Below are 21,399 nucleotides of genomic sequence, written 5' to 3'. Positions count from 1 at the left end.
TTACTAAATCGAAAAGTAGAATTTCATTGATAATCATGTATTAACATTGTGAATCAAATTAGTGATGAAATGAAAAAAATACTAATTAATATAATTACTAAATCGAAAAGTAGAATTTCATTGATAATCGACGAGTCAACTTTGAGTAAAAATCTACCTTAATAGTGCACATTCAAATCTGTATCTCAGGTAATGGAATGAACTTGCCGGTAAATTTATTTTTAGACTTATTGAACTTGAAAATGTTACTGCAAAAGAAATTTTTGATTCTTTACTCAATTGTCTTCAGTCTTACGGAATGAAAAGTTATTTACTTTGTGTGGCATGTGATGGTGCAGCCATGATATTTGGGAGTAAAAGTGAAGTTAAGAAACTGATGAAAGACAAATATCCCTCTGTAATTGTGTAGCACTGTGCTAATCATAGATTAGAACTGTCGGTCGTCAACTCTGTAAAATCAGTAAAAAAAAAAAAGTACTGTGATGCCCGTTTGAAATTCATTTTAATTCTAAAAATGTCTCTAAACCTGCCTTGTGAAAATAACTTTTTGTTTAAAATATGCAAGTTTGTTTTTATATGCATAAGCATATTATCCTACCCTCTTACATTATACTTATCTAGGAATACAGTAACCAGGGGAGTTGAGAGCCAGCCCAGGCCTCGGGGTCAGTAATATCATCGGGCCACTTTTTCATTCTATTTATCAACTTTTGCTGATTTTTCCTAAAAGAAATTTAGGTGACAAATTTCTTCATGGATCCATAAAAAAAGCAGTAGCCATTTTAGCTCATTAAGTAGTATGCATTTCCAGTGAGCTTTGGAATATCCCACAGCCGGGCCCCTCAACAGACCCCTGGTCCTGGGGCAGCTGCCCCCCCCCCCCTCTCCTCAGCCCTGACAGTAACTGATAACAATTATTTTTCATACCAGTATGTTATCATCCATATATTGGCAAGGGCCACGTTTTGAATATAATGTAAATTTCTCTCTGTAACAATTGTTTAAAAAATTACAACACATGTTTGCTGATCTATATTTTAAAAGTATTTTGAAATCTACAAGGTACTTGGTCTTCAATTATAATTGACTTGACAGAGTTTTTATATTTTTCATCTTTAGCACACATACTTGATGCGTAATATAGTGAACTTCCTGGAACTGAATCTGCCTGATATACACAAGTCTTTGAAAGATGTTTCACTATTAGAGTGGCAAGAAGTCCTCCAGTCAAGACAGAAGGACCTTGAACACCTTGGAAATGAATTGACAAACCTAAAAGAACAGATCTTGATTGTATACAAGCATAAAATTGAGTAAACATAAGATTTTATTTTTTCAATTACAAGAGCAACATGAAATGACCATGCTGTAAAATAAGTTTTTAATGTATCATTGTGCAATTCAGTAGAAACCATGCTTTGTTATATGTGGTTTAAATAACAATTTAAAACATCTAGATAAGTAAAAATGTTACATTATTCATTATTATATTTCTTTCATCCCCAAGCATTACTTTTGGCCATGCACTCTGTGTGTTCTTGTAAGACATGGATCTTAGGTTCATAAAAAATAACACTTGTCAAGCTAAGTGTTATTTTCTAAGCCCAATTTTGTGAAAGCTGGTGCTTAGAAATACAAACAAGAATCTGTAAATCTAATGTGAATGTGAAGCAGCTAATACTGTTTGTGGTATTGTCTATCTGTTGATTTTATATATGCTTCTAGTTTACCTGCATTATTTAGTTTAAATTGGTATACAGAATATATAATGTGAATTGAAAAATACTGTTTTTTCTGATTTGAAAACTAAGGAAAGTGGAATAAACAAGTGTAAGTTGTTTAATAGTTAGTTGAAGAATAAACTGACATAATATTAATACAATTCAAAATCATTGAAGTAAAAATAAGTGTATATTATGCCTTTCAACCTAGCACCTGTGAATTGAAACAATATTGTTGTTTGTGACTTTTCTTATAAAGACAGTACAGTTAATATAAGCTTAACTTCCATATAATAGTCTAGTAAGCAGATATGACAATTCTGATTTTTTATTTTTAGTAATCTTGATGAAGCATTAGATATGGCCAAGAAAGAAATTAAAAGGTTAATGGTATGTAAACTTGACACTTGATTGTTTTGTGTAAATTAGTAAAACTTCATATATTAGGAGACTGTTTTCAAATGTCAGTGATGAGTTGCAACCACTACTTTTAGAATTTAAGTTTTGGCTTTATTTTCTCCAATTATTTGAATACTTTTTTATGCTATTCCTTTTGCAAAATATGCTTAATACTTGCTGGTTACCTGTAATTGAATTGTAGTAGTGAAGTTGCATTATATGTTGAAATATAACAAAATAAATGATTGAAGCAGAGTAAAGCATTACTTCAAATTGAATAAAATCATGAACTAAGATACATTATAAGTAAATAAAATCTATTGTATCACAAGTAGCCCTTCTACATTGCTAAATTTACACCGAATTTACAAGTCAGTTGATGTACTGTTACAATGGCAGTTCATTAATGCCAAATAACGTGCTAAGTTTTCTTTACAAGAAAGAATTGGTTAAAACATATACTTATTATAAGTAGTGTAAGGTAGAAAATCTATTAATGCAGATCAATGATCAAGGCAGCAAAAAAATTTAACTAAAGTATATATTAATTTTTAAAATTAATTCAATGTAGTAGAGTGTAGGAAAAGACCATGTAGCAAATTAAGCTTAGTATTTACTATTTCTTATGATATATTACTTTGATTAACTGAAAGATCTATACATTTTGGACAAAATATTTTGTAATGAGTAACATTATTTAGGTTACAGTTTAAAATGTCAAAACCTGACAAAGCATTAAAAGTCAATAGGTTTAACATATATGATAAAATTTGTGTAAACTTCAGATCTTTGTTATTCCTACATTATTTGTTTGTCCATTTTTGACTCAAGATCAGATTTATATAAAAATAGCTTTTCAGATCTGTTTTTGTCTTCTGCAAGTCACTTGCTAAGAAGCCTTTTGATCAATATTAGAACTTATCAGCTGGGCTGAACAAAAAGAGACAAGATATTCTCTGAAATGCAATTTATATATGCACTATATTACTTTAAAAGTTATGGCTTAAGTACTAAAAACAGGCAAAACATTAGAAACCAATAGACCTAAAATGTGTGATAAAAAATTATATAAATGCACATGTTTTTTCAACATTACTCATTGTTTGCACATTTTAGATTAAAATCTCGAGCCGTTTAAAATCTGAAATTGGGAAATTAATAGGAATTTGGACAAAAACAACATCTGTAATTAATGTAATATTTATCACAAATTTTAGGCCTATTGGTTTCTATTGCTTCACCAGCTTTCGTTTCAGATTATCTTTTGTCTCTAATTATCTGACCCAACTGAAAAGTACTGCTGTTGAATGAAAGACCTCTTAGGAAGTGACAAAAGATAGATCTGAAATGCTATTTTCACCCACCTTTGATTTTGAATTTTAAATGGACCTGTTTAAAAGGGATGTCAGAAAAAAAATCTACAGTTAATGTAATTTTTATCTCAAACTCTAGACCTATTGGTTTGTAATACTATATAGTACACTGGTAACAGATTAAAGTGGAAGCAGGGCACAACAGTGGACAAAAAATATATTAAATAATACAGTTATTTTGTTTATCATTGTTGTGCAGTATTATTCTTTAGTATGCTTTTTTTGAATTACTGAAATTACATAGAAGAAATAGCATAGCATTAATTTTGTATAAATTGATGTGTTTTTAAGAGAGAGAGAGGTGTAAAAAAGTATGTATATAATGAAAAAATACACGTACATAAAAATTCATTATACAGAAACCATGTAGAGGTGAATGATTGAAAAAAATCAATAGCTTTTATTAGCAACATATGTTTTTGGCTCTGATTAACTTGTAATGTTTTTTAACCTAGATGTGGTATTCAATCACTGAGTATTCTATTGAAGATTTGAAGATACTCGTGTTACTAACTTTCTGAAAGGCATTATTTTACAACCTTCCTACTATATCTGTTATATATAATTCTCCATATTTAAATTTCAGGTTGAAAATGAAGAAAAAAATGAACACATTCAGTGCTTAAGAGACATGCTTCAGAGAACTCAAGAAAGCCTAGAACGAGAACATCTCCTACACTCAGGAAGAGGCCAGAAAGTACGATCTACTTTTATTATCAAACTTTTGAAAATAATTAGGAGGAATAGAAATAGAGAATTTTTTTTTGTGATTTCATAAAAGCAAACTAAACATTTTATTTAATACCTAATTAAATATTTATGAATTAAATTCTATATTAATTTGTGTTGTGTGTTTTTTGTTTACTTGCAAACTCCTCTCACAATTTTGGAGCTAGCAGGACCATACTTGGCAGATGGACTTGGTAGGGTCTCCTTATTTATATGTCATAGCCCTCCCTATCAAAGAGAACTAGGAGTAGGTCTACAGAGTCATAGAATCAAACCTGGCATCAGATTTTGTGTTTCTGGTTTCCCTCAGGGTCTCGGGGACATTCGTTTTGAAAATGTGTCTATACCCCAACTCACAAGATAGCACTTATAACCAAACTTGGCAAATAATAAATTGGAGGGATGAACTCCTCCCCCGCTTGGAGTAACTATAGAAGTAATTGATGATAATAGAGAAGCTTGATTGGTATATTAAATTAAAACCATTGTGATTCATCAGGGAGCATTTGATAGCCACAGCAGAATGTAGGTATTTTATGCTAATTATTGATGATGCAATGAAACTTTACATAGAAATAATATATTGGTTGTGTTCAGATGATTTTCATTAATAGGCAAAGCAAACTATTATGATTTGATGTAAAATTTGTGTTAGTTGAAAGAAACGTAACCATTAAACTATAAAGTTATTTCTCAAATACTCCTTTTGATAATTATGGTATATAACCTAAGGCTCCTGTCCTACATCTGGAGACATGAAGATGGAATGAAGGACTTGAACTAATAAATTCAATCAAATATTTGTATGTATGTGCATACTTTATTTCATATCTACTTTATTCCACATTACAGAAATTGTATTACAATTATTTTACTTTGCTTTACTTGACTTTATTAATAATCCATCTCTACAGCCTCAATGTTTGTTGATAGACAACATTAGAAGTTCTTCCTCCTTCATGGGCCAAAATGGAGAGATTTCTTGGTGATCCTACTCTTGAACACCCAACATAGAATTGACCATATGAAAAGCAAGGGGTTTTCAGATGTAGTCCTGCCCTTGTGCATTAGTTGTCATTTTTCCCGACAAAAATGTGAATGTTGGACATTTCTAATGAAGGAACTCAAAATTAAACATTTTAGGAATAAAAATTTGGTCCAAGACTTGTGGGTGTCTACAGAAAATCTTCCAGGGGTTGGGGGGGGGGGGAACAAAGTCAAAATCAAAGGACAATAGATCCACTTGCAAAGTTTAGCCATTACAATCAAGAGAATAGGCAAACTTCCACAGTCAGATTTGATGTGTTTAATTAAATATTTGTAAGGTTAGTTTAAGCCATAGTGCATACTTGCAGCTATTTACACTCCATAATAGTAAATTTTGGTTTGTTCTTTTAGGTTGTTAACCCTATAGAGTAATTTCACCTGATATAAAACAACTGCTTATATGAATACAGTAATTTGAGGTTACATAAAGCACAATATTTCAATGGCATTTATTGTGTGTGTATGGTAAGAACAAGAAGACAGTCTCTGATAACCTGCAGTCAGTATTACTGGCAAGTGGCAACAGGTAAATGTTGGCAAGACCATGTCGGTCTCTTTGATTACCTTACTGAGAATTGCCATGTCCGATATCCAAGAAGCCACTGTGGTAGCAACTTTTTCAATATTTAGATACAGGATAAGTATCTAGAGGTTTTAAGTAAAGCTGCTGACAAACCTGGCAACTTTTATTATGATTGAAGATTAAGTGTAATAAGTAGTGTGAAATTGTGAAGTGAATAAAAAACTTGTAAATTCTTATAAGTATGCTGAATGAATAAAGCAAGAATTACACTTATCATATTTTTGCTGTGTGCATGGCCCAGGGTTGGTGAGGCCAGGTTGAAATTAGTCCAAAGACCATGAATTAGTTTGCAGACAAACAAACTATAAATTTTTTTACTTTTATAAGTGTAGATATTGAATGTTTATTTAACTCCCTGTAAATTGAATGACTCCCTCTATAATACATAACGTGAACTTCACCTTCTCAATTGACACAGTAATTTTTTTTCTCCAATATTTTTAACCTTGTTCTTATTGTTTTGTTTTTTTGCATAAATTTACTTTGCTCTTTCTTATATTCTGATGTATTACTGACTTTGATACCCTTTTTACACAAATTATTGCAACTTACGAATTTTTGTTTTACTGTGATTACTGACACAGCTCCTGAAGCTACAGTGGACGCATAAACTCGTGTTACCTAGGTTCCAGGATTGACGTTATCTGCTGAGGAGGTGCAAACCTTGGTTTATCGGCAGTTAGATTCTTACATGGGGCCTTGACCTCCTTCTTTTGTCATATGGCCACATTCTGCACTTTTGGAGGAGGTTTGACTTTCTACCTTTTTCCTCTCAATCATTAAACAGGTTTGTCACATTTTGATTATTTCTCCTGTTTTCCATGATGTTTCTCCTTCCCTTTTGTGTGAGATTCCTAACTCGGAAGATTTGGTGTTTTCCCCTTCACCTGATATTGAGGTTCATATACAGTGGTTTTTATAACAGTTCAGTTTAAGGATTTGTATGCCTTGACCCTCTCAAATTTCTGACCCTTTTGTTGTTCTCCCGACAATTTTTCGGAGGACCACAGATTCCTTTTGTGGTCCACTTTGGCAAGGCTCTCTTCATCAGCCCTTTCTCTATTTACCTGGCTGCTTTGTTATTGGGACTAGTTGAGGAGAGACATGCTGCTTGTGAGGATTTGTCTCCTATGTCTTCTCTCAGAGTCTTAAGGGTGGCTCGGTCTTTGCATAACACAGTTTTGGGGACCATCCTTATTCTTTGCATCCGGTGATGATGTGTTCAGGTTGCATACTTCCCTATCATCCCTTGCTAATCGTTTCTCACAACCTCCTCCTCCATGGCGCTTTATCCTTTTCCTGTTTCCCATCCTCCCGCTTCCATGCTTCATCCTTTACCCGTTTTTGTCGACAATGGTGACTACACAGTGGGATCAGATCCTATGGGGACCAGGCTCCAGTTTGGCATCTTTTCACCTCACCCAGTTGCTCCTGGAAGAGGCTGCTTGTGTGGGTTGGCTAATAAGATTGGAGAAGTCCATCTACATTTCCTTCCTCAGTTGGGCACAGTCTTCTCCACTACATCTTTGGGATATGGAGCAATTGGTCATCAAAGCCCTATCCTCTCATTCTCTTCCAGCTCGAGAATTTTTCTCTTGTTTTGAGGATGCAGGCTTCCTTGGAAACTTTCACACCCCTCTGTTCTACTCACATGTGTTCCCTCCAGTGGGAATTCCACAATTAATAGACCATCAGCACGGATCCCTTGGATCACCCTGTTTACCTTCCTTCCTCCTTAGGCAGAGACAATACTATGGCTGGTGTTCCTTTTCCACCTTCTCATATGGGCCTGCATCTTTTTTACTGATGTGGTTTGGGGTGCATTTCTTGATACCCTGGAAATTTCCAGAATTTATTCTTTGTCCAAATCTGGGCTTCATGTTAACATTTTGGAACTCTTAGCTGTTCATTGAGCCATGTCTCATTTCCTCCATTTTCTGAGGAGGACAGTAGTTGTGATGCATTTTGACAACTCTACAGTGATCTCATACATCACCTCACAATGGGGTACAAAATCTAGGTCCCTTTTTTTTTCAAAGTCTGGAGCTTCTATTTTGGGCCCACTTGCACTGGATTACAGCTCTTGGTTTACCATATTCTCTGTGCTTGGAATCTTGTGGAGGATCAGTTATTGAGTCCACACATGGTTATTTTCATGGAGTGGTCCCTTGATCCTTAAGTTTTTTGGTGATTATGCTCTTGTCTGGGTACCCTGCACATATTTGCATTCACCACATATATGAACAATAAACTGCCATTTTTCTGGTCTCTGGTTCCTCATCTTCAAGCTTTTAGGGGTAGATGTCTTCAGTCAGGAATGATGGGGCCTTCACATTTAGGCCTTCCCACCTATACATCTCCTCCCTTCTCTCTAATCCACACCACTCTGTGTCAAGGTCTCTTGGTGGCTGTGTTTTGGCTGGCTCAGCCTTAATTCTCTCTCCTGAACCCTCAAGTATTGTCATCACCTCTGCCCTTCCCTCTGTCTCCTTCTCTCCTTTGTCAACCTCATTTGGACATCTTCCATACTGCTGTCCCCACCCTCTGGCATTATGCGTGGCTTTTGTCATGTCCCAGGGTCTGACACTGTGTGATGATTCTCCTCTTTCCCTCTCAGTCTGACCTTGCATGTTGTCAGTTTTCCAACAACATTGGACTACTTTTAGTGGTTAGTCTCTCTGAACAGGTTTCTGCCCCTCACATCCTTCCATTCCTCACCTTTCCCAGTTCTTCGCCTGGTTGTTTGATCAGGATCTTTAGGTTTTGACAGTTTCTGGTTGTAGAGCAGCCTTGCAGAACATGTTTCATTTTAACAGATTTCACCGGATCTTATTCCTTCCCTCCTGTTCCAGTCCTTTCAGGTTTTTCATCATTGCTGTGCCTTTCTGGTGCCTGTTTGGGTTTTTAATATCATCATGTTTGTCATTCTTCAACCTCTCTTTGAACCTTTAGCTTTATGTTCCCTGTATCATCTTTCCCTCAAGACGTATTTCCTTCTTCTGATTTGCGGTTGTCATCAGTCTGATCTTCGTGTGATGGATGTTTCCTAGCCCTTTATCATACAATATATATTGTGCTATACCCATACTGTTCCTTCTTTCCCAAGACCTCAGCTGCCCATGAAGGCATTTCTGCCTTTGCACCCATCTTCATCCTTTCCATTTCCAATATTTCTTACAGATCAGATCTGGATATCCTCCTATGTCCTGTGTAGGCTTTGCAGTGCTATATAGTATATATGGCTTTCATGGTTCCCATTCCTATTTGTTGTTTTTTTGTCACATGGCCTCTCCCCCATCACTCTTACAGGTAGGGTTAATCAGCTTATTAGGTTGGCTTCCTATCCTAACTCCTTTGAAATGCATCATCTTTATTGTGCCTTGTCTCATCAGATTCAACATATCACTGTGTCTATAGCAGCTGGAATGGGGACTTCTCCCTGTACATTTGTCACTCATTACCTACACCATCTGGCTGTGTACTTCTCTGGAGATATTGTCTACTTCCTGTAGCAATTATACATGCACCAGTTGAAATCTCACTTGGATAAGTGTATTTTTCTGTTATGTTTTATTTCAGGAGCCTCCTTTTTCTTCAATATCTATTTGTATCCCACTCAGTGGTGAGTTTGGCTTGGTCAAGTATGCTTTCCTAAAACCCTGCACCAAATACCTTTAACCCTGTATTAGTACCCTTGCTGTATGGAACAACTTTCGTAACCTGAGATTGCACCACACCAAAAAAACATTAAGTTTTATTAGATTGTTAATCTATCTATGTGTGCACTTAAGGTAAACATCTTATGAATTATTCCATAGAATATTGCTCATTTTTTTATGTTTTGGTAGTATTAATAAAGGAATAATGTAAAATATCAGATGTTGATGCTTCATATCACTTTATTTACAAAAAAAATACATTATTATAAAAGTAAGTTTTTTTTTATCTAAACATTTTCCTATGAATTATTTTGAACTAAAAACATCATTTGTTGGCCAACATCAATGAAAATGTCTTACATTTAATCTAACCTAACTGCTTACTCAGAATCTTCTGTATCTGATACCATTATTTGACACTGAAAGCATTGGATATAAACTTTACTGTGAGCTAAACACTGTGATCTGACTGTCTTCAAGTTCATCATATCCACCCTCACTGTTAAATATTATTGGGACAGTCAGCCAACATCTGCCTAATTCTCTCGCCTTACTGTTGCCATCCATCTTCAATGTAATAGAAAATAAGAAATTGTGAAATTGCTTTCATAAAAACCTAATACTCTGCAAAAATCTTTGCTGAAGCAAATATTGTTTCTTATTTGACATGTATGAGCTCTAAAAACTCTTATTGCATCATATATAACAAATAATAGTGAGATAGCTAATCTGGTGAAACATACCTTGGTTTAGTACCGTGGGGTATTTTGCTCCCCAAGCCACAAGAAACCATGTGTTTCTCTCAGTTCAGCTGGTGTAGAAATGGAAGATACTAGGTGTGTATTCCATTGGCAATTTTAGGAAGCTACCAGGAACAGCAAAGGCCTCAGTGCTGCCATCAGTTTGTGAGATTGTTTACAAAATTTTTTGGGTAGAGAAAAACCTCAGGTTATAGTGCACACTGTTGAAATGGGTGTTCTGCAAGATCGCTAGCAGCTTACGTAGTGGTATATATATAGAGAATTCTGATACGTACTTGGTGGATCATCACTCATGGACTGACCTGAGTAAAGCAGAAGGGTATTGCTGCCCATCCCTGCTGTTCCTTTGATTGAATAAATCAGGAGCAGTCAGCTTTTCAAAATTGGGTTTTGCAGTCACCCATTGCACTTTTTTTCAGTGTGACATTCCTCCAGACTCTCGACCACCTTTTACTCCTCCCTTCTTTTTGAGTGGAGTTTGGGAGTCCTTGCTACTTCCCAGTTCCTAGCTTCTGGAGTGGTGGACCATTGAAACTTCATCATGGGTGTAAAATGCACATCTTAACATTACATGTCAGTATACTACATTGAGATGAGGGAAAAACTAGGAATCCTCCTACCTTCTATCCCCTGGTGGTTTAATTCTGGGTGTACTGATGTTGATGGGAGCTGGACGAACCAATGCTGGATCCTCCTCGTCATACTGGGTTCAGTTAGATTGCACCTTGTTTTTACAGTTGAGTCTTGTACATATACCCTTCTCGATAATTGCGGTTGCAGAATGTTTCATTTCCCTGTGCCTATGGTTGAGCTCAGGGGACTTCATTTGCCTTGTAACACTGATTGTGGGATGTTGTGATGCCCTGTTCCTGTGGTTGAGAAGACATTCCTCATCTTCCTCGTAATACCAGATGCACAATGTTTTTTCTTCCTTACTATTATGGTTGAGTTGGATTTGTTATTTTCATGCTCATAATACAAGGTACAGGATGACTCCCTGTTCTTATGGTTGGATTGAGGCTTAGACTCAGCCCCATAAGTCTGGGTTAAGTTTGTTGTACTTCCAGTCTCCTGTGGTTGATTTGGAAGTTTGTCTGGCAGATGCTATTTGCTTACTTCCTCATCATAATTCCGGTTGCTTGCAGTATAGCACTCTGTTTACTTACCGGAGAGGTTGGTATATATATATATATATTACTAATTATCTGCTTACCCTGACCACCATACATTGTGTACACTGGTTTTGATCTTATGTGAAATCCTCCACCTTATAATACTGTGTACAGGATGTGGAACCTCATCTGTAGGGTTGGCGTTGAGTAAATACCCAGTAGTGTCTTGTTGATTGCATCTGTTTTCATAATTACAGGAACTGGCTGTTGGGTTTCCATTTTTTCCGTATGGGTTTAGAATTACCGATACACCTGATACATTGTTTTCTGGGGTCTTTCTTTTACTAGCTCTGGGCCTCGTTGCCACCCATTTTACAGCACTCCACTTCTTTGAGGGTGAAGAGGATACCTGTTCCAGAAGTGGTGTGGTCCCTTACATGTGAGCTTCTATTCAATTACAGAGCACACCTCCTCAATTCTCTATGGATGCTTTCTGCAGGGAGCCTCTTGTTATCTTACACCAGACCCTCCACCTACTTAATGTGGGATTCTATCTATTGTATGAGAAGAGGTATGTATCATATCAGAAATTATCATTTTCTCACACTGAAAATAGAGATATGATAGATACTTACCTTCTCTCACACACTTTTGGTGTTCTTCTGTTTATTGTGGAGGTTCACGTCAAATAGCATAGAGGGAGGTAGCTGCTCTAGGAGAGTGTGTCATGCTCCTATTGGTGGATGGTTGTCACATGATAAAGGTTAACTAACATAGAATGTATACCATAAAATGTTTTGTTGCAATAAACATGTATATATATATCTAAGTTTATTCATTAGATATACAGAGTTATTAAATGCTTTTATTTAATGTTAAATTCTTATTTCACTCTTCTAGGCAAGCAAAGGAGGCAGAGATCAACGAGTACCACTAGAACTCAAGAATGGTCAAATACTTGCTCTAGAAGAGGTAAAGATCTTTCTAATAAGAAAAGTAATATCACATTCAGATTATGAGTGATAAGGAAATGTCAGAAATTACCTAAAATATTCAAACTTATCTAAGGTAATAAATTTTCTGTTGAGTGTGGGTAAGTTTATTATGTGCCTTGATAAGTTAAGATAGTAATTGTTTTAATTTTAAAGCATCTCTCATACAGTTTTCAATTTGTGAAAAAAATACAAAATTTAAATTTTGGAAATAGGTTTATTGTGCCTGCTTTGTTATAGAATCATTATTCACAAGTAACACATAAAACACTTGATATGGTTGTTAACCTGGTTTATAATCAGGAGAACCAAAATAGATTCTTTAAAGAAGTATTTAAAAAGTTATTGGATTTAGCTGTGAAACAATCACACTTTTTATTTATTAAGTGAAATATGATCAGATAGATGGAGTTGCTGTGAGATTATTTCCCTTTCATATTCATGTAATTTCTCTTGTAAATTTGATGATAAGGGTGAAAAGCAGTTAGTGCTTCTGTAAATAGGAGTAGACATTAAAATTTGTTTCTCAGTAATATATTATATATATGACACATTACAAATATCAAGGTTAGTAGTATAGGGCCACGCTTTTTTTGTATCAGAATATTTACTCCTCATGGTTAAGATGATGAACCCTGTTATTGGGCGAAAGGACTTGTTGATACTGGATATGGATGTGTAGTGTGTTTGACATATGATTGCATATTCTTCTTTACTTTCACTCGTAAACTCTCAGAGTGATCTAGGCATCGGGAGCTACCAAAAAACATCCATCATGGTGGGGACAGAACTATTATGTTCTTGATGGGGTTTGTTTCTTCTCTTAAACTACTTCTTAATATCTCCTTTCTATTTATTTTCTGATTTTGATTATATTAGCTGATTGTCTAATAGCTCTAGCTTAAACGTGATAAACAACTAATCCAGTGTCTTGTGAGGGTAATTTCTGGTTTTGAAGTATTTTGGAGTAACTTAGATATGCTTTTCTTTTTATATTAATTTTAGTTAGTTTGTTCCACCATCAGCAAGTGTTACATGTTGCATGTAACCAATATTTTGTCTTGCAAAATGATTAATGAGGTAGTTTCACATACACAACCAAACTTACTGAGCTCACTTAAAAGTAATTTTGGAAGTTTTACACTGAGAAAGAGGTGACTAAAGTTGTAGTACACAAATATATCTTCAATGTAGTCAGTGTTTGAAGATAATATTGATAAAACAAATTGGTGGAAAAGGACAGAACTGTAGTTCTGGTTTCTGGTATACAGTTTTTACTACAACAACATTTTTGGAAACAATTTGATTAACAAAAGTTTAATAATTTTATTTTTTTGTGCTACTTTTGTTCTTTCTTGCTTTCTGATGAAATAATTAAATAACATAAAAATCATAAGTTGATCGTGTTGTTCACTCCCCAGGAACTAAATAAACAAGAGAAAGAAATGCAGAGGACAGAAAGGAAATTGAGGAATATGGAAAGTAAAATGGTAAGTTAAAGACATACAACTAACATGAAAGATTTTCCTCACCATGTCAGTTCACAAGATTAAATCACACACAGTGTGTTTGTGCATAGCATGATGTGGACATTCAGTGCCATTTAGTTAATACAAAAAAGTAATGCATATTTGCTCACGGAATTTTGTGGTGTTTTCTGTACATCAATATCTAGGGTTAAAGGTCAAACAGCATTTTTTGCAAATGGTCCGTTAATTTTAATTCATCCATTAACTTGAAAAATGGGAAGGATTAATTTACTCAATTTGGTGCATGACATACTTTGGGATTTTCAGTGTTATAAGTATTTTTGGGGTTAATGGTAAATATCTCATCCCATTTGTGATTATTTTCCTTCATAAAGTAACTTGAGAAATTTTAATGTTATTCACAACATTTGTAGTTCAGAGATTAGCCATAACCTTTCTAAATTATGGACATTTTGAATTCACTACTTAATATTTCTTTCGGTAGAATGATTTATATTATTTCTCTGCCCGCACATTGGTGTGAAGACTGTTGAGGATTTGCACATACAGCTTGGTGTGTGATTAGTCAAACCAAATAATATATTAAAAAAGTTAAAGATTTCAAAATGAGTTTACTTTTACTGCTGTTCTTTTTATATAGTTCATATTTAGAAGTATTTCTTTATGTGAAAAAAAAAGGCCTTCAATGTTTTGTTTAGTCAGTTCTATTTTATGAGCATTGTTGTATAATATAAAAAAAAAGTGTCATATCCATACTGTAATTTTACTCAGTAATGTCAGACATATACAAAAACACATTTAAATGGTGTTAGTCATATGAGTAATTTTATGATGTTCGTTTTCTAAGAATGCAGTCAATTTTCTTTTCTTATTATTTCTATAGGCAACTACTTCAAAGAAGATGACATTGTCATAGTTCAGTACGATGTAAGTGCAGAGGATGAAATCCAATTAACATGATCCTTGACGTGTGATTTAAATTCTTTTCTCACGTGATGAATTCTATACATTTCGTTGAGAGTAAGAAAATGGACAATTTTAAAATCGTTTATCTGATGAGAGATTGTTTATGATCATTAGAATGATTCAATTAATTTTAGGTAAGAAGTCGTGATAGCTGTTTTATTTAAATGTTATATATAATAAGCTACTTACTGTAAATAGTTTGAATAATGTTAAAATTGGTGAAAAATTTAAAGTACAGCTCAAGGCTCGACTTTCATTCAAAATACTAATAAAAAGGAATTTTTTAAAGTTGAATTTATTTTTACATAAATTTGGTAAACTGTAAAAATATATTAGAGAGTATATATAGTTAAAAAAGTTATTCTTCAATAAATATAAATTTGTTGCTGTCAAATTTTGAAGTAGCGGCCTAAACCATGCTACTGTTGAATTATAAGTTGGTCATTGCTTTTTGTTTCTCTGAGTAGCACTGAGTTAACCTAATTTTAATCACTCATATTGCTAGGGGGCTTTCATTATATTCTGAGAACCTTATTTCTAAAACCCATTTTTTGTTTAGTTAAAATCTAAACTTGAAAACAAATTACCAAGAATTGTGACATCACATAGCAAGAAAAGATATGAATATATTTATTAACACCCAAGAATTGTGATGTCATGTAGTAAGAGAAGATGTAAATATATTTATTAACACATGAGAATTGTGATGTCACATAGTAAAAGATATAAATGTATTTATTAACACAAGTATATGAAGTTTATTATAAATGTAATATAAACACTCAAAAGATAGAACATGTGGCTATTTCAGTAATAATGGCTATCTGAGTTTTCTGAACACTGTATATCATTTGTATCAAAAATATTTTAATACTTTAGTAGCATTTTTATGTACTTTTAGAGAAATGTACAGCTTATCATACTTTAAATAAAAAAAATAGTCTTTCAAAGCTTTCATTCATTCCAAGTCATGTTAAGTACTGTAAAGAAATTGAAAATTGGGAATGCTGTTTAATTGGCTTATTTCCTTCGTGAAAACTTGTATATTGACATTTGAGTTGATCATTACAAATTTTGATAGAAGACAGTATTATTTTTTACCTATGCTGTACCTATTCGAAAATATGAAAAGAATAATTAGAAAAAAAAGATATTTAACCTGTTAAAAAATACCCATTATTCCATTGGCTAATTACTGGAGAAAAAGATGACTTTTAAATTTTTTTGCCTCTTGTGAAAAGCTCAACATTTTTGACTTGTGCAACTCTTCATTTTGGACTTTTACAATTTAAGTTATTTTATAACCTTTCTAATGTAATTTTTTGTGTATTTTATATTTTTTACATGTTCATATACAAATTCATAAGATCATGAACAAAGTTACCCTATAAATTATTACATGTGTAAAAACATCAGTATTTTTTCATGTAACCAAATAATGATGTGTTAGTTTTTAATATGTATGATTTTTTTTTCAAGTATCCACTGTTCATATAAGTTAAGGATGAACTTGTTTTAACCAACATATATTTATAGTTTTGCTGAATGAAACCTAGTGAAATTTAACCAAACTTAGTGGTGAATTACAACAAGAAGGTATCAAGCAGTAGTTACTGCTACTTTACATCAGGGTTAGATTCAAGGAATATTTTACTTCATTTAAAAAGAGTTGCTTTTACTTCATTTTTTTTTTGTCTTCAGTAGATGAGAACAGTTTTATAAATATTTTAAGCATGTTAATGAAAATTTAAAACAAAATTTTTACTTTTATCTTACTTATTAATAAAGTATTTTTAGATGTTTTTTTGTTTAATATTTTATAGCTTAGAATAATACACAGTATCTTAACAAAATAAAAATAATCATTTCAGTAAATTGTTTTGTTACTGACTTCACATGTTATTAATTTAAAATGTTTTCAGTCAGCATGATGTAATGTGGCTGGCCACACACTTCTTTTTATTTAGTTGCTACTCTTCATGTGTCAGTGTAACATAAAAATATACACTAGTTTTAATTTCAAGATACTGCTACTAACTATTTCAACCTTGATGTGTTATTTTGTTCTAAGTCTACTTAATTTGGAGATAATAATCATATAGTTAAGATAAATATTAATACACAAGCATTTTCCAGTTAGAATCATTAGATATTATAAATTAATGACTTTAAAACACCAAAATTTTTTCTTTAATTGGACACTCAATATTTCGTTTTACAGCTTTTTCAGGAGCATTCCACTAAAACACAAACTATAACTGACAGTACAAAGCCAAATGACACCAGAAACCTATGATGATAGAATTACATACTGAGTTAATGATAATTAATGTTTAGGTAAAACAAATTATTTTTTTAAATAAACATTGTATTTTTACCTAATCAACACAATATTATTTTGTAAATGTCTTTTTATTATGATCTAATGTAGTAAGTTGTAAAATTTAAATTTGATTTCAAGAACTATACTTGTTCAAAAGAAATTCGAAGCGTTTTGGTTATTTTTTGCACTTTGTTTTCAAAATTTGTATGTTATATCTAAATCCGTTCCAGATTTAAATGGATAACTAACCTGGGCAACAAGTATTATATTGAGACATATCAGTAGATATTTATGTGATTGGTGAATTCAGTGCTTTAACTTGTAGTATATGTTACTGTTTAAGATTTTGAAAAAAAAATGTTAGTATGTAAAACGTTTTAGTGAGTGACAGAAAAACTGAATATACTTTAATTAACGTTTCATCCAAGTTCTGGTAGATTTGAGATGAATATTTTTCTGTGTAAACCAGTCATCTGTATTGTATTGTAAATTACAATCACAATTTTTTGTGGAATAAAATGTTCTTAAATAATTTTTCTATTTTGAAGATATTCCTTATTTAGAAACTACAACTAACCACCTTATTTCAAAGTTTTTAAAACTTTAGGTTTCAAGTTTTTCAATTATTACATGTATACGTGTACAGTGTATCTTCTTTATTTTCTTATATTTTTGCCTTTTTGTACATCTCATAAATGGTTAGAGGTTGGAAGTTTTACATTGTAGAAAATTAGGGTGGTTTATTTCCAATTTAAGGTTTTATCTAAATATTAAGAGCCTTCCCACAACTGACTGCAGTAAGAGTTGAAACGTTATGGGTTCAAGCACTCAACTCCTGACCACTAACTGATTTTTCCTTAGTTGCTGATTGGTTTGACATCGTTGTCTGGATCTTGTCTGATAGATGGAATATCACCAATGTGTTTTGGTGCTATGGCCACAGACGTTATCCCTTATGAATTTTAATGATGACAACAAGGGCTGATAATGGAAAAATTAATTTTGACTTTTGAGTATCTTTGTAATGTTTTCATTTATATATATATATTCAGGTATAAAATATCAGAAATTATATCCTTTAATTAGCTAAAGTGAAGAGTAATGAAGCAAGAAATTGGTGAGATCAAGAGAAGTGAACAAAAAGTATTAATCTAACCCTAATGTGTTTACATCTTTCTTGTTTACACCAGAAAATAATAAGAAAATCAAGAAAAGTATTTAGGAAATACAGATAATGCTGTTACACTTGTACGAAATTATTTCTGGAATGTATTTCTTCACTCAGATCTAATTAGGCCAATTAGATATTCAGAAAAGTAGTAAGATATGTGAACTATATACATTAAACGTTGTGTAAGAATACTAGAACTAAATGGATAGAAACTTCTGACAACATGAAAGTGTAGAAATGTCTGATTTGAAGAACAATGTGTAAGTTTCAGTAGAAAAATGTACTTTTTATTAAAAATACAAAGTGAAAAATTAATTCCTTGAAAACTCAAGTTCAAATTAATGGTCACTTTATTTGAATACAAATATATACAGATATGCAAAATGCCTTGAGACATGGTAATTTGAATAGATTGATTATACATAGGTTTAATCAGGATGAATACAAATAATTACAAAATAAACGTTACATGGAAATCTGGTTAAGATATGAGAAATACATAGAAAACTTTGAAAACGCCCCCTAGTTTTAAATATTGCTGTACACAGTACAATATTACATACAGATTCTATTTTCCTTTTAAGGCTTTACTTCAGTTTACGTGAATCTATATATAAAAGATTAATGTCCGATTTGGATGAAACTTCGCACGATTTTTCAACATCATAAGTGGAAGTTCCTAACATAGTTTCATTACAATTGGATCTCTTATGAAAAAAAAAGTTTCTTTAGTGCATGTGACCACTTTTTATAAGAAATACGTCAATAACAGCTTCATATCGCACCAAAATGGTAAAAAATGTTATAAAATAGACTCTCGCTAAAATTTTAAAAAAATAATAAGACCTTATAACATTTTTTCCTTAATGGAGAAAGGGTACTTCTTTCCCTTTTAATAACGTACATTAATTTTGTACATTTATTATTATCAACGAAATTAATTTTTTAAATAAAACTTCTGAAACAGTGGTAAAGTGAGTTTAATGCAAAATTTCAAAGTGCGTTTTCCTAGTGGAGAATCACTGTGATATTTCACAAAATAAGTGACTTTTTATATTGGAGAATCCAAGCGTACGCTATGAGTTGAATTGTTTTGCGACCGAAGGAATCACAAGTCCTTCATATAGAGTTCGTTGCATACACGTTTGCGGGAATTTTGTATTAACTCGATCTTCGTAAGTTACTCAAGTATTTGTGTTACTTCGGTATGACTATAAAGTGATCAAAAACATCGAATTTTTTTGGAAGTACTGAACAGGAAAAGTGTTCGGATTGTACTCTTTAGTCATACGCAACTCATTGCATCAAAATGATTCAATGTACAGAGCCCAAAATGTTCATAAATATTACTGATATAATCTGTAATGTTTTTATATATCAAAAGTGGTACCGTTTTTCTCAGTACTACGTTAAAAATTACTTCAATAAAAATATAACCAAACCATCACGTACAGTCCTAGTGAAAGTCGTGTTCTAAGGAGAGTACTTTTATTTAAAATTGTGTTATATTATAAAGAAATGGTTGTTGTACATACCACAGCTATTTTTGTTTAATTACCTGAATCTTGAATATCCAAAGTGGTGCCATTCAATAAATGGCGCAGAAGTTTTAGTTACATACATAAATACTGACATACACGCTACATTCATTATAGTAAGAAGCGCATTAAAGGCTGTGTTGAGGTAACGTATAATTCATTCAAATAAAAACTTTTCTATCATTCTTATTGCAAAATATCATTGTTGTATTATGCAACCCAGGATCTTAGATGCCTATCAATAGTAGCAGTTTTTTAAATTATTAATCTAATCACTTACTAACGCTGCACAAACAAATGTTTTTATGACCCAAATACATATTGATAGAGTTTAATAATATTTGTGTTGCTAGTATTTAATCAATATTTTCAACTGACAAAATCTGTGACTTTGATCTGTTATGTTTATGTCCACACCAGGTAACAGAAATAAAATGAAGCTTCCTTACAACGTCTAATATTTATAATGTTGAAAATATAATATAGACTCCTACCCATAGATAGCGCCACTCGAATAAATAGTATTCATAACAACTTGAAGAAAAAATATTACGACTTTGTAGCCTTATTAAGGATTTTTCGGTTAACATCTAAAAATATGTATTAATTCCAACTGCAATAAAATGACATTTTTGCTTCTGATCAATCATCAAATTTAGTCCTTCCTTCAAAAAATAAAATCATGAAAACGAGCGAAAACTGTTTTCGGTGCACCATTCTTTGGATTTTGAAAGACATATACTATAATACCATGACAATGTTAATTAGGTGTGTGAATTTAGAGTCAAAAACTAAAATTCAATACGGTAAAACATGTTTGTCACTATGTGTTGATTGGAACTATAAAATCTCTTTTTAGGAATAATGTTTTGAATTTTATTTGTTTTGGATAAATGTTTCATATCATATGCATCCTCTAATTATATATCTTTAAATTTCTTGGTCTGAAAGCCGTAAGAATAACGAGTATGTAAACTTTGCAGCGGCTGCTTTATTACCCCTGTTTAGATAACTGACATTCATTGTTGTCTGCTTTGATACATTTCTTCTGTGATACGAATAAGATGTTTTACAATGTAAGCAACACGTGCCAGTTTAAAACGAATAAAAAAAAATTCAAAGTAGTGTTTTCTAATAGCTGAGAACATTTTCAAAATTCAGAAAAATCCAACGACAGCAGCGTGTTCTATGGACTTGTGGCGATAGTTCACTGAAGAGTTACTGGACACTTCGAAGTTCTTGTCCATTTGAGAGGTGCTTACTGGAATAGTCACTGGAAATCAGAGCGATGTCTTATACTGAAAAGCTTAAATATTGATCTACATTAGACACTGTATAAAATTTAGGTAAAGACATTATGAAAAACCATAATCAACTATACAAAACCGAATCTGGAATATCGTTCACACGGCGTGTTATATTATGAAAAACCATAATCAACTATATAAAACCGTATCTGGAATATCGTTCACACGGTGTGTTATATTATGAAAAACCATAATCAACTACACAAAACCGTATCTGGAATATCGTTC

General features: G+C 32.7%; 1 protein-coding gene across 2 annotated transcripts in view; it reads left to right on the top strand.

Annotated features, from left to right (window-relative positions):
* The window catches only part of LOC106476223 (myosin-3-like), a 100,698-nt gene extending 84,150 nt beyond the window's left edge, over positions 1 to 16,548 (top strand). For both annotated transcript variants that reach the window (XM_022381209.1, XM_013936893.2), the window contains exons 9-14: positions 1,120 to 1,313; positions 2,060 to 2,111; positions 4,080 to 4,190; positions 12,285 to 12,356; positions 13,798 to 13,866; positions 14,750 to 16,548. In XM_022381209.1, the coding sequence (XP_022236917.1) occupies positions 1,120 to 1,313; positions 2,060 to 2,111; positions 4,080 to 4,190; positions 12,285 to 12,356; positions 13,798 to 13,866; positions 14,750 to 14,782 (531 nt within the window). In that variant the 3' untranslated portion in view covers positions 14,783 to 16,548. The remainder of the gene's footprint in view (positions 1 to 1,119; positions 1,314 to 2,059; positions 2,112 to 4,079; positions 4,191 to 12,284; positions 12,357 to 13,797; positions 13,867 to 14,749) is intronic.
* Positions 16,549 to 21,399: the final 4,851 nt, after the last annotated feature.

Source organism: Limulus polyphemus, unplaced genomic scaffold, assembly GCF_000517525.1.
Source record: "Limulus polyphemus unplaced genomic scaffold, Limulus_polyphemus-2.1.2 Scaffold153, whole genome shotgun sequence".
Taxonomy (NCBI): domain Eukaryota; kingdom Metazoa; phylum Arthropoda; class Merostomata; order Xiphosura; family Limulidae; genus Limulus; species Limulus polyphemus.
This window is presented reverse-complemented; position numbering and strand designations above follow the sequence as displayed.